At 41.1% G+C, this 15,155-nt stretch overlaps 1 protein-coding gene across 1 annotated transcript in view; it reads right to left on the bottom strand.

Moving 5' to 3' along the window:
- The window catches only part of LOC126417117 (lysosomal acid lipase/cholesteryl ester hydrolase-like), a 70,439-nt gene that overhangs the window by 34,955 nt on the left and 20,329 nt on the right, over window positions 1-15,155 (bottom strand). Inside the window, exon 2 of the mRNA XM_050085013.1 lies at window positions 5,578-5,739. Within this exon, the coding sequence (XP_049940970.1) occupies window positions 5,578-5,739 (162 nt within the window). The remainder of the gene's footprint in view (window positions 1-5,577; window positions 5,740-15,155) is intronic.

Genomic DNA, 15,155 nt, shown 5'->3' with positions numbered 1-15,155 from the left:
GCGACTTCACTGTAGACTAAGTTTCGCTGGCTGATTTGCTCTACAAACTGTAGCTACGAAGTACAACTCTGGAACTTCATACTAGAACTGTCGTACGACTTACCAGCCGCGCTTTTGTCTGTCGGCAACTTCAAATCGACTCCCATGGCGCCAGCCGGAAACTGTCCCATAGCGACAGCTCTGGGACGTCCACTGGCGGAGAGACAACAGATCTAATACCATGTTTTCGGCTGAGACGGTCAACCTGTCAAACTTAACTTCGAAAATGTTACCAAGAGTCACAAAATGGCCTAAAGCTGAGAGACTTCTTTTGCTGTTTCACACGGTATGTGTAAAACCTGTGCCACACAGTTGACTTTAAAGACCATGTACATAGAATGAGATTTTCACTCAGCAGCGGAGTGTGCGCTGATATGAAACTTCCTGGCAGATTAAAACTGTGTGCCGGACGGAGATTCGAACTCGGGACGTTTGCCTTTCTCGGGGAAGTGCTCTACCTTCTGAGCTACCCAAGCACGACTCACGCCCCGTCCTCAAAGCTTTACTTCTGCCAGTACCTCGTCTCCTACCTTCCAAACTTTACAGGAGCTCTCCTGATAGAGCACTTGCCCACGAAAGGAGAAGGTCCCGAGTTCGAGTCTCCGTCCGGCACACAGTATTAATCTGCAAGAAGTTTCCCCAGGTACATAGTTGCAAACGCTGCCTTTGAATGTCGTCAAATCTTCCCACGCTATATTCTTTGATGCTGGCTCACGCTGGCAAGCATTTTCCTATAGTTTGCAGCTATTGAATGCTTTATATAAGACCCATAGTCGATACCTAGAATTTGCGTTTGGGTGAGCATATTGTGATCTCCCGTTTTTCGCAAAGATATTGTAGGTTCTACGTTCATGGTGCGTAATTTAGTTTTGCTTAGCTTTGCACCTGATGCAAACTGGCATTTGCCGATGACCTGTAATGCCATCTCCACGTCACTGTCACTGGTGATCACGAGACTCACATCATCTGCGTATGCCTTACATACGATATTTGCATCCCTTGTAGTTGACTTTTCATCCGGCTGGCAGGGACTTAATGGCAATGGCAAACAGGGTCATTGACATAGGACAACCCTATAGCACCGAACTCGTGAACGCAAGCTGCCGTGTTAGCTGACCATTAACCATGATTTTAGATGTTCTGTTCTTCAAAATTCTACCAATGATGATGACAAAACGCGGGGAGAAATTCAATTTGGTCATTATTTTGAGAAGGTACTGTTGGCTCACCCCGTCGAAATCAAGTGACATTACAGCGTACTGAAGCCTGAGAACATCTACCTTCGCTACGACGTCCCTATATTTTCAGTTTGGATTATTGATCTGACTTTACCCACACTAATTTAATGTGCGTTATCATGCGGGCAAGAATGAGCACCATAATTCTGTAAACAGTGTTTAGCAGAGTAATTGGTAGTAGGTTTTTATTGACATGCTTTGTGGGTGTTTCGGAATTATCACCACAATAACCTCCAAAAATTCATTCGAGATTTCGCTGTCAGAATTCATTAATTCATTACATACTAGGACCAATTTACATTTCATTTGCGCCTGAGAACCTAGGTAAAAATCTGTTGGAACGTCTTCAGGTCCCTGCGCTTTGCTTTTAGAACTCTGTGCAATTGCGGTTGAAACGTCCCCTTTGAACAATTATACAAGACTGTGCTTAAACTGACACACAATATTTTTTTTTTAGCGCAACGCAATCTGACTTTCAATAACCCTACAAAAGAATGGCCCTGGCTAACATTAACCTATACGTTTCACAAATCACTTACCTCACAAAAATCGTGGTTACTCGAGCTACTGCAATAAAGCGAGAGCCACTACTGCCAGCTAAATAAAAGATTCAAACTACGGAAGGCACTAACTACTGATAGGCATAGTTAGTACATGAAAGATTTTAATAGAGAACAAACAATGTATTTACCTTAGTAATGTTGACAACTTATAATATACATAGCAGTTCATGACATCCAGTTTTAAAAATTTCAAAACTCCGCCATCTCTCTCCCCACATCCACCACTGCTGGCGGCTCACCTTCAACTGCGCAACGCTATGCGCTGTTCACATCCAGCTGCCGCTGCCCAACACTACAATGGCAGACAACAATGCAAACTATCCACTGATATTCTCATTATTTTATATATGTACTCATGTCATAATTCCTGTAACACTGATGTATATTTTACTTCTATTCCTTTGTAAATCCTGCATTACCACAAAAGTTATCTGTATTGTTATGTTCTTTAATGATGTATTTTGTACCTTTGTAATTGTATTCTTATGTTATAAAATCGTAATTGACACCAGTTCATCAAATTAAGTAACTTGTAAGTTACATTTCACTGCACACGTTTCTGTTGGTCATAATATATGCACAGTATGTGAGAAGTAGGGACTGATAGTGTTTGCACGTGTGTTTATAATTCAGCAAGGGACTGGATAACAGCATCGCTGGTTCTAAGGACTTCCAAAAGGTTTTGTGAGTGGACAACCATTTTTTTGTTCTTGAGAAAACTACATTGTTCAGTCAATACCCGTATGTTACAATAGGAAAGTAAATAAGCTGTCCTGCAATGTACCGTTTTATATCTCCCAGGGTCTATAAGATACGAAAGAAAAGCAAATGGATTATCACTTTTTAGGTAGTGCATATTTTTATAGTATTGCATACATTCCATGTTATGAAAATTATGTTACAGATTAATTTAAACGACACTATTCGTAATCATCCAATGTCGTATTCACAAGGGTGGCTTTCTGTCCGCTGGCTGCCCTGCTGTCGTAGTGTGCAGGGGACGGCCGTACAGTATCGGCAGGCTTACATACCGACCACTACTGTGATTTGCTGTTCGGCCTCCAAGTGGCAGAAGTGTACACTAAGCAGAAGCAAGCTTGTGTATCCATGTGCACTGGACTCAGATATCTTCTTCCTCTCTTCAGTGCTCTATATTCTGATTGCATGTGAGCAATGACATCTAACAAACGTTTAATGGTGATATCCGTGAAAAAAAAAAAAAAAAGAAAACGTTCAACGTGACTAGATGTTACTGCATGTTGATCTTGCAGTACCAGTCACCCGATTGTCTCAGTGCAGACCAGAAGTAAATTCAGTTTTTAAATTATATTTTCTTTTTCATAATTCTTTTCAGATTGAAACGAAGAAAAATGAGTGAAAAATAAGGGGAAAATGGAATGAAGAGTGCATAAAAATGACTGAACAAGGTTATGTCTAACAAAATGGCCACGAAGAAGGCAGCTGAAGTGTTTTCATCAATTAGAAAAGAAAAAATATCGTCACCGAAGAGAAGAGGTTTAAAGCAGAAGCAATGAAGTCTGAAAGAGAGTTGAAGAAAGCTGAACTGAAGTTAAGTATTTCAGAATAAAATAAACACTCGAAGGGTGGTCGCGGAAAGTCACTTATACAGCGGCAAAGAAAATTGATATTACTGCAAATGATGAGTCAGCATGAGAGAGTGAAAACTGTATTATTTGTCTGGAGTCATTTTAAGAAGACTGGATACTGAACAAATATTGGATGTGTGGATCAGGAAAATATTTTGTATGTTATTTTTGCGATCTCTGCAAAACAGTGAGCTGAACATTGATGAACTGAGATGAAACAGTAACAATAAGTTTCCATGCTAACGTGTTCTATTATTAGCCTATAGTATCAGTATAACGTATCATTGATTATCGATATTATCACAGAAAATACGATGGCGGATACTGCAAGGTACTTTTTATGAGCCTTCTAATTGTAGTGGTTTCACTTTCGATGTAACAGAGTACTATAGATGACAAAATACGACCATAACCGTGCACTATTCATAGAACATGTCTTGAGGTAAGAGAATAGTACATCAATATTTTGATCAACCACCACAGCAAAGTTAAAAATACCTAAGCCGGTCCATACTGCACGACTCTCTCCATACAGAATTGAGCAAGAGGGTCGTGATTGTACGTGTCAGACTGTGATCGTAGGCTGAACTGTAGAATATATGTTGACAAGCAAACGTGTGAAAGGATTTTGTTTAGCGAAATGATAAAGAGTCCTGCTCCACTCTCCCGCATCATCTTATGCTTTCCCGAAGCCAATCTGAAAGATTATGAGTGCATTGTAGGGGACTGCAGTGCATTATCGGTCGTGTTAAATTTTTGACTTTTCTGTATAACTGCGCTGATTAATCGGAGTATTCACATACTATTCTCTTTCCTCAATGCGTGTTTTATGAATAGCACAGTGTAATGACTTTTATTTTTCAGTTATAGCACTTAATTACATCAAAAGTAAAAAAGCTACAATTACAAAATTGTAGAAAGTGTCTTGCAGTATCGGTCATTGTCTTCTCCGTGACAATATCCGTTGTTAACGATACACTGTACTGGTACGTACTGAATAGTAACAGAACACATCAGTATGAAAACTTATTGTTACTGGTTCAGCTCAGTTCACCAACGTTTAGCTCGCTGTTTCGCAGAGGTCGCAAATAACATACAACATATTGTCGTCTTCCACACATCCAACATGCGCTCAGCATTCAGTCTTCTTAAAATGACTCCAAATACATAATACACTTTTCACTCCCTCCTATTGACTCATCATTTCCAGTAATACCAGTTATCTTCGCCGCTTCGTAATTGGCTAGGATGGCCACTCTTTGGGCGTTTAATTTGTTTTGAAAGCCTCGACTTGAGTTCAACTTTCTTCAACTCTCTTCCAGACTTTATTGCTTCTGTTTTCAACCTCTCCAACTCGGTGGCGATCTTTTTCTTTTCTAATTGTTGAAAATTCTTCAGCTGCCTTTCTCGCGGCCAATTTATTAGACATAACTTTGTTCGCAGCCATTTTCATGCACTCTTCATTCCATTAGCGTCTTATTTTTTGACACTTTACTCCGTTTGAGTCTGAAAAGAATTAAGAAGAACTAAACATAACTTAAGAATTGAATTTACTTCTTGCTGATACTGCACGACGGACACGCAGTAAGATATAGTCATGTACGTTTTTTCTTTTATACCAATCATCATGAATCGTTTGATAGATGTCATCCCTTACATGACATAAATAATCGAAATATGGCTCCGAAATTAATCACTTATCTTAAAAACGGGCACCACAATCGTCAAATTTTCTTCCACTCGCTAAGAGCTACAGCAACATTGCCTAGCACTCAGAGTAGACAAAGCACTGAAGAGAGAAAGAGGATATCCGGCTCCAGTGCACATAGATACAAAAGTTTTCTTCTGCTTGCTGTACACTTCTGCCACACGGAGGCAGAAAGGGAAATCACAGTAGTGGTCAATACAGTAAGCCAGTCGATACTGCACGGCCCTCCCGTGACTCTGTATTACACAGAGCCTGTGTTAAACTTTTGAAGGGGAAGTCGTAAGTGGTGGTAACAAACACAATAGGAAATGTGTGAGTCACAAAATCGTTAAAGAATCTCCGATTTCTGCTACCGAAGACACAAAACGTGCGTTGGGTATAACAACGCCAGTGATCTAGGTGTGTCCTGCGGACGTACTTACATCTTTTGTTTTGTTCGCAGTCAGGCCGAAGAACATTTTGGTGAAAGAACGGCAGCCGTTCTTGAGGAGTGGGGCCGCATCATCCCTACAGGTCTGCCAAACCAGCTGCACGAAACTGCGCGTACGACCCATCAGCTCGCCCGTATTCTTCTCCATCTCCCTCTGCGGACACATAGAAAAACCACATGAGTAAATGAAAGTGTTTTTCAGTTCGTATAAAACACACACACACACAAACACACACACACACACACACACACACAGATGTGTCATAGACTCATCGGCACGGAGGTACTGCTGAAAATTTAAGCGGCCGCGGTGGTCTAGCGGTTCTAGGCGCTCAGTCCGGAGCCGCGCGACTGCTACGGTCGCAGGTTCGAATCCTGACTCGGGCATGGATGTGTGTGATGTCCTTAGGTTAGTTAGGTTTAAGTAGTTCTAAGTTCTAGGGGACTGATGACCATAGCTGTTAAGTCCCATAGTGCTCAGAGCCATTTGAACCATTTTGAAAGTTTAATACGGCTTGGAGGTATTAGGCAGGTGCATAACAGAGACTTAAGTCATCACTAATATATTCTCCTACACTGTTTACAGCAGTGAGCCAGCGCTGGCATAACTTTTCGATGCCGCGACTGTAGAAATCACGTAGTTTTGAAGCGAAGAACTCGTCGAGCCATATTCGGATCACATTTTCTTCTGGAAAAGAAGTTCCTTGAAGATTGTTCGATAGATAACGGGGAAGGTGAAAATCTGAGGGCGCTAGATCAGATGAATGAGGTGGGTGCGGAATGTCTTCCCAACTTAACTCCTGTGCAGTGTTTTTCTGTCAGTCTAGCAGAATTCGGACGGGCAGTATAGTATAGCAGCATCACGTCATGCGTTGTTCTTAGATTGAGTCTGCAAGAATTGTTGACAATAAATGTCAAAAGTGATGGTTACACCTCGGGGAAGCAATTCGTAGTACACCGCATCGTCACTGTTCCACCAGATGCTTAACTCTATCTTTCTCGGATGCGCACAGGTCTTCGTATGGGGAGTTGCTGGTTTGTTTAGGTCTACCATTCCTTTCTTTCCCTCGTGTTAGCGTAAAAACACCGTTTCTCATCACCAATAAAGTTACAGGCTGGGAACGGTCGGTGTTGTTTACGAGGCAACTGGTGACAAGCAAGCAGAGATGCACATATTCTCACCAAATGATTTTTATGATTTTGGCTTGGTGCACGCATTACCTATACATCTGATTTATGAAACTGTCCTATTGTATGCAAATGTCAAACGATGGCGAAATGATCACGTTTCATCACATATTTTGCCTAGAACCACTCGGCCACCCCGGCCGGCTCTCACTGTTGAATCTTTCATTTATTTCCCTCATTGATACTTCATTGTGTAGATTCAACAGTGGGGGCGAAAGATTACATTCCTCACTTACATTATTTTTAATTTGGTCGCTTTGTTCTTGTTCTTCCAGTCATTGTTCCCTTGGTTCTTGAACATATTGTATACTATCTGCTTTTCCATACATATCACTCCTATTTTCTCAGAATTTCGAACATCTTCCACCATTTGACACTGTCGAACGCTTTTTCCAGGTCTATAAATCCTATGAACATGTTTTGATTTTCTGTAGTCTTGCTCCCGTTATCAGCTGCAACAAGAGAATTGCCCATCCGCAGCAGCTGCTTTTCCTAAAGCCAAACTGATCGTCATCTAAAACTTTCTTAATTTTGCTTTCCATTCTTCTCTATATTATTCTTGTCAGTAAGTTGGATGCATGAACTATTAGTCTGATTCTACAATAATTCTTGCAGTAGTTGGCTCTCGCAATCTTCGGAATTCTATGGATGATATTTTTCCGAAGGTCAGATAATATGTCGCTAGTCTCATACATTCTATACACCAACGTGAACGGTCGTTTTGTTGCAATTTCCCACAGTGTTTATAGAATTAAGATGGAATGTTACGTATCCCTTCTGCCTTATCAGCTCTTGAGACGTCCAAAGCTCTTTTAAATTCTGATTCTACTACTGGGTCCCCTGTCTCTTCTACATGGACTCCGATTCCTTGTTCTACCACGTCATTAGGCAAGTCTTCCCCTCGTAGAGGACCGGCTTGGGTGGCCGAGCGGTTCTAGGCGCTACAGTCTGGAACCGCGTGACCGCTTAGCACTACGGGACTTAACATCTGAGGTCATCAGTCCCCTAGACTTAGAACTACTTAAACCTAACTAACCTAAGCGCAACACACACATCCATTCCCGAGGCAGGATTCGAACCGGCGACCGTAACAGCACCGCGGTTCCGGACTGAAGCGCCTATAACCGTTCGGCCACAGCGGCCGGCGTGCATTGATTCTTCCTGACTGAACTCTTAAACTTCAGCCTACTATTCATCACAACTACGTCGTGATCTGAGTCTATACCTGCTCCTGGGTATGCCTTACAATCCAGTATCTGAATTCGGAATCTCTGCCTGACCGTGATGAAATTTAACTGAAATCTCCCCGTATCACCCGGCCTTTTCCAAGTATACCTCCGTCTTTTTTGATTCTTGCACAGAGTATTCGCTATTACTAACTGATATTTATTGCAGAATTAAATTAGTCTTTCTCCTCTCTCGTTCTTACTGTTCCTACTGCCAAGTCCACAATCTCCCGCAACTCTTTCTTCTAATCCCTTCACTACAACCGCATTCCAGTCCCACATGGTTATTAGATTTTCATCTCCCTTTACGTACTGTATTTCCCGTTCAATATCCTCATCTAATTTCTCTGTCTCTTGATCCTCTGATAGCGACGTCTGCATGTATACCTGAACTATTTTTGACGATGTTCGTTTATTGTCGATTTTCATGAGAACAACCCTATCATTGAACTGCTCTTACAACCTAAAAAAATCGGCTGTGGCGGGCCATTGTATTGACACTGGGCATTCTATGATGTACGAAAGCGTCGATTTTCGCCTCGTCATTATCGCCCTAGGACTCAGTAATGAAAGAAGCAACTAAAATTCGGTTGGTGATGACTTTAATTAATAGAGATAGCTGTTTCACCATGCATAAACTCACGGAATCCGGCACTTTCTGTAATAACGATACAAAGATGGCGCCACAGTAAACCTCATAGTGATACATCGATATCCCAGCTTGAATGGATCGTGCAGCCACAGATCTAATTGATGCATACACTATGTGATCAAAAGTATCCGCCGGCCGGAGTGGCCGTGCGGTTATGGGCGCTACAGTCTGGAGCCGAGCGACCACTACAGTAACAGGTTCGAATCCTGCCTCGGGCATGGATATGTGTGATGTCCTTAGGTTAGTTAGGTTTAATTAGTTCTAAGTTCTAGGCGACTGATGACCTCAGAAGTTAAGTGGCATAGTGCTCAGAGCCATTTGAACCATTTGATCCAAAAGTATCCGGACACCCCCAAATTCACACGTTTTTCATATTAGGTGCATTGTGCTGCCACTTACTGCCAGGTACTCCATATCAGCGGCTTAAGTAGTTATTAGACATCGTGAGAGAGTAGAATGGGACGCTCCGCGAAACTCACGGACTTCGAAAGTGGTCAGGTGATTGAGTGTCACTTGTGTCATACGTCTTTACGCCAGATTTCCACACTCCTAAACATTCCTAGGTCCACTGTTTCTGATGTGATAGTGAAGTAGAAACGTGAAGGAACAGGTACAGCAAAAAAGCGTACAGGCCGACCTCGTCTGTTGACAGACAGAGACCGCCGGCAGTTGGAGAGGGTCGTAATGTGTAATAGACAGACATCTAACCAGACCATCACACAGGAATTCCAAAATACACCAGGATCTGTTGCAAGTACTACGACAGTTAGGTGGGAGGTGAGAAAACTTGAATTTCATGGTCGAGGGTGGCCGAGCGTTTCTAGGCGCTACAGTCTGGAACCGCGCGACCGCTACGGTCGCAGGTTCGAATCCTGCCTCGGGCATGGATGTCTGTGTTGTCCTTAGGTTAGTTAGGTTTAAGTAGTTCTAAGTTCTAAGTTCTAGGGGACTTATGACCTCAGTAGTTGAGTCCCATAGTGCTCAGAGCCATTTGAACCATTTGAACTATGGTCGAGCGGCTGCTGATAAGCCACAAATCACTCCGGTAAATGATAAACGACGCCTCGCTTAGTGTAAGTAGCGTAAACATTGTACGATTGAACAGTGTAAGAACGTTGTGTGGAGTTGACGAATCACAGAACACAATTTGGCGATCCGATGGCAGGGTGTTGGTATGCGGAATGCCCAGTGAACGTCATTTGCCAGCGTTTGTAGTGCCAACAGTAAAATTCAGAGGCGGTGGTGTTATGGTATGTTCGTGTTTTTCATGGAGGGGGTTTCGCGTTTTTGTGTTATCGCATATACGAAAAGAGCCGCGAAATATCTGTTAATAATGCCGTGCTTTGAATTTCTTTATCATCATTACCTTTTAACAAAGCAAAATATATATATTGAGATCTTATTGTTCTGTATCTGGCCTACAATTAAAGGAACGTTTTTTCGTGACTGTAACTCATTCTAAAAATCAACATATCTTCCCTACTTTATAGTTATTGAAAATTGGAATTACTTGGTTATGAACACTGATGTTACAGTTCGTATGATCGTTCAACCACAAAATTTTGCAGTGGATTTTGTTTCTCGGTAAAACACCATTCAATACCACGACTAGCACAAGAACATGAGACTCTTATTAAAAAAAATACGTTTTCACTATAAAGTTTGCCAGACCAGAACGGAGCACAGCAAGATTCCTATTAGATTTTGACGGTACATTAACTTATTTGTACTGTGAGTTATATACTATCAGCAGCCCGCGTCAACCTGCAACACATCATAAAATCTGTTGATCTGCACTGCAAGTCTGGAAGCTAAAAGAAATAATATTATTTTACTGTTACTTTACCGCTTCCTTGCGGTATGATAGACTATATTGGAAGTCGTTTGAATACGCCGCGGCAGCGGCTCTTTCGTTCGCCACGCAGCTCAGCACCACAGATAATATTTATATAACTGAAAAATGTCTCAACAGGATGGGATAATAGGCAAGCAAGCTTTAACAATTAATAATGCAAGTTTTCATTTATATAACTCTATTAAAACTTTTAAATATTTCAATTTTTTACACACCTTTATGAATTCACACGTAATGGCGTACATCTCTTAGTCTCGACAAAAGAATGCTACACTAGCGTTCGCTACTACGACACAGGATATCTTACTCGTTCGACTCCCTGATGAAGAAGACAAAGAAATTGCTATTCGTCACGTATTATATACTAGTTACTTATTTTAATCTTTGTTCGACATTTATCGTCTGTGGCGGTTTCATTACTCGCCGACGCAGATATTCTCAAAAATAAATAATAAAAAAAATACATAATTTTATACAATAACACAATATGATACATATAATTTTCTCGTTACTACATAATATGTTGTTTTTGTTTCTTTCTAGACGTTACAATGCCCCCTGGCAGCAATTGACTAACGTTAAGAATGTTCGGCAATATGCTGCCACTAACGTCTGTGTGGTTATTGTCTGTTACCTTGGTTGGAACATTCACTTTACACTTCTTAGTTCTTTTACACTGTAGGTTTAATTACACTTTTTATACTGTTCTTACACTTTGCGAGGTGACCATAAACCTAGTCCCAGGGTCATTACATTTACCTGGCTCCCCCATTTGGGCTACGTGCGATCAGAAAACCTGGGAAAACTGCGCCGGAGCCATAGTCATCTCGCCTGGTTTGTTTTAATACCCAGTTTGATCACAAAAAGTTCAGACTCTATCCCATGTTCACAGATAACAAAGGCTATTTATGACAACATGTTAAACTTTTAGTCTCTTTGTTACCAATATATCTTCCACCCTTTTTCACATTTGTGTTCTGTATTGCAATGAAAGTCACTCATTAAACAGTTTTGCAGTGGTATAATGAATCGTCTCTGCACTTACTCACGACAAGTGTTTTAAAATGTTCTAGCATTCGTGCAAGTTTACTTCATTAACATGACGAAAACGTATTATATCTATCCATCACTGAACCGATGAATACTTTGAGTCTGCATCGAGTAACTAAAGATGTCCAATATACCGTTTTCATATTAGTGCATGAAACACATATTTGATAGTTCATTTGAATGACAACAACGTTGTACGGAGCGGGCGGCGCGAAGCAATTGTTGAGTCGCGTCGTTTGGAACGCCGCGTGCCGACGGCCGCTGGGTTCGACGACCGGCTCTCAGTAACAGCGACGTCGTGCTGACGTGGCGCAAGCAGTCGCGAACCGCGCCGAACCATTCGCCGATGTCGGTGAGTTGCCGTGGTTTACCGCGACCGGCCGGCTGGCGGCAAGGCACTCGTCTCTGCTTCTCCGCATGGCTCCCCGTCGTAGTGCATGAAACAAACATTCCACAACGGTGTACTGTCTCTAATGACACAGATTACTAGCTGTGGAAGAAAATGCAACTTGTTTAAAAGTGTTTATTGTTCATTACGCCGTCGCTTCGCTGGTACGCACAGGATGTTTTGGCATGATAACAGGTTTCTTGTGGCATTGTGACACTGGTATTCAGGGTTCGTCACACGCACATTGTACTACACACTTTCACTTGTTCTCACGGTTGATACACTGCCAGAGCGTCTTTCAACACGTGAAAATATTTCGGCACACAACTAAATGTCTCCGTCGAGCGATGTTTGTTTGAATCGACTCCGACCGGATCACTAACTACCGTTTTTACTCACAGTGTACTACTGTTCGTTGAGCACTGCACTATGACAGTTAGTCACTCAACACTTAACTTATACCGACATATATATTGGTGCAGATACAACAGTCATTTTCTGTCCCTACTACACACAATATTCCGTCCTTTCCTAGGTTGTTTATGCACACAGTTTATTTTTAATGCATAACAACTGTTCTTAGCATAATCACTCTCATCTACATTGAGTCCATTGTGTTGCCTTTACATTACACACTTTTAATACTATTACTAGGCATATATTGCTTTTTTGTAATTATTTAAAGGTGTGTGACTTTTTTTTTTTTTTTTTTTTTTTTTTTGTACATAGCTTTCTTTTCCTCTTTTAGTGTAGCTTGCCAGGTTATCACCCATCTAGCAAACAGATTTTACCATGTGCATGACAGCTTGACCTGGGTATATTGTTCAATAAATACTTCATTTAGTACTAGTATTATTCTTAACGGTCCGTCCTACAGGACTACAGTGTAGTTTCCGCGTAACTTGATTCGCGTACCGCGTAATTAATATTCACGAACGTGTGCCAAGTACACAGGCTTCAATTGAAGCATTAATACATACAAAGCATAGGTTACACGGAACGGTTTTGTTTTTTATTGGATTCTGCTCCAGCGTCGTTCTCAGATCACTATTGGCAGTAAACATTACATCACATTTCGTACTACAAAGTCAATTTTTGGCTAGTATAGACTCTCTCTCAGGGTTCCTTGATTCTAACAGAATTACATCTGCTACATGTTTATATGAGATTTCATCATTAATTGTACTTACTTACTACAAAATGATTCAAGAAATTAATCATTATTTTATCAACAAAAGATTATTCATTGCTTGAAGAGCATGTAGTATTTTAATGACACTAACTGTCTGTAAACCAAGTCTTCCATTTGCATATTATTGCTCAGTTTACTGATTCTACTTCCTCAAAATTTGTAACTATACCTAAATTCTTTCTTAAAACTAACATACTTATACTCTAAAACACAATTGAAATCTTCTTACCACTACTATTTACATCAGACATTTCACTGAATAAATAACTTTACATCTTTACGTGGATACAGTCCTTTGATTTTCCCCGTCTGGGGATGTGCTAACAAATAGCTACATTCGTGTGGCACGCTTATTACTTCAAAGGGCCCTGAATATAGCAATTGCCACTTACTATTCTGTTTTAAGGTGGCTGAGGATTTAGGGTGGTTACGAATAAGTACCAGGTCCCCTACATTATATTTCTGTTCGTTAGTTACACCTCGGTCGTACTTCTTTTTCCTCTTTGCCGCACAGCTGGTTAGTTTGTTCCATATCTTTTTTATCTTTTCCTCCCTTGTTTCTGCCCTGGCTGGTAATCTCGGTAAAGGCGTGAGCCATTCATTCGGTGTCTCATTAACTCCATTCAATATCTCTACCGGGGGGTATCCTGTACTTGAATGTGGTGTTAAATTGTGTATTTCTACAAATTTAGGTATTAATCCGGGCCATTTTGTATGTCGGTTCCCTATGTAAATTCTAAGGAACTTATTCAATTCTCTGAATGTTCTTTCAACTAAACTTGCTTCTGGATGGAACCGAGATACCAGAATATGCTGTATATTTTGTTCCCGTAGGTAATTTTTCCAAGTGCGACCCGTGAAATAAGAGGCATTATCAGTCGTTATGGCTTCGGGTTTTCCCACTTGAGGCAAGTATTCTTGATTGATCCGCCTGACTATGGTTTTGGCAGTAGCTGATTTTATACAATAAATTGCCAAGTATTTGGAAAAAATATCGTACATGGCCAGTATATATTTCATACCTCCTCTGGCCATGGGATATGGACCTGCTACATCCACAGATACTAACTAATTGAAGCGGCCTGAGTGGAACTATGAGATGTAGTTCAAACTTGGTGGATCTATTATAGTGTTTTGCTTTCTGACATATAACGCAAGTCCTAACTGTTGCCTGAATCTGGTGTTTCATACGGGGAAAGTAGCAGTATCTCGCCATGATTTCTGCACACTTTCCAATCCCTGCATGGCCCCATGCCAAGTGCGTGTGCCATATTATAACTTTTACCGACTGGTTAGGTATACATACTGCCCAGCAGTCTTCTTCCGTGCTAAGTTTATGATACAAAATATGGTTTACAATCTTAAAACCTTGCTCATCTCTATTGTTAGCACCCTTTTCAATATTATTAATGATTTTTTTCCACATCGGATCTGACCTCTGTAATTCAAACATATTTTTACATATATCTAAAAAATCCTTCGTGTAAGTATTGTCACGCACTAAAAGCACTTTATACTCGGCGGATTGTTCTAACATTTCTGCTAACTCCGGTAATCCTACCGGCAGTCGCGACAGAGCATCCGCTATTACGTTATCCCGGCCTTTTATGTACATAATCTTTATTCGGTATTCTTGTAATGTAAGCATCCATCTCCTCAGTCGGGTATGGTAGAGCTTGCATGACATCAAGAAACTTAACGCCTGGTGGTCACTATACACTCTAACATCCTTCCCCTGTAGATAGCAATTAAACTTTTTTACAGCCCAGACTACTGCAAGCGCTTCCAGTTCGGTTGCCGAGTAGGCTCTCTCGCAGCTTGTTAAAGTCCTACTGGCGAAGCCGATAATCTTTATTGTTGCCGGGTCGTTGCCTTCCTCCCACTGGAACAGGCACGCTCCCAAGCCATAGGAACATGAATCTGTCGCAAGACAAAAATCTTTTGAGAGATCGGGGTGCTGCAAAATATTTGCATTCAGTAGGGCGGTTTTAATCGCTTCGAAAGCTTGTTGACATTTGT

The sequence above is a fragment of the Schistocerca serialis genome, chromosome 8 (genome assembly GCF_023864345.2).
Source record: "Schistocerca serialis cubense isolate TAMUIC-IGC-003099 chromosome 8, iqSchSeri2.2, whole genome shotgun sequence".
Taxonomy (NCBI): Eukaryota; Metazoa; Arthropoda; class Insecta; order Orthoptera; family Acrididae; genus Schistocerca; species Schistocerca serialis.
This window is presented reverse-complemented; position numbering and strand designations above follow the sequence as displayed.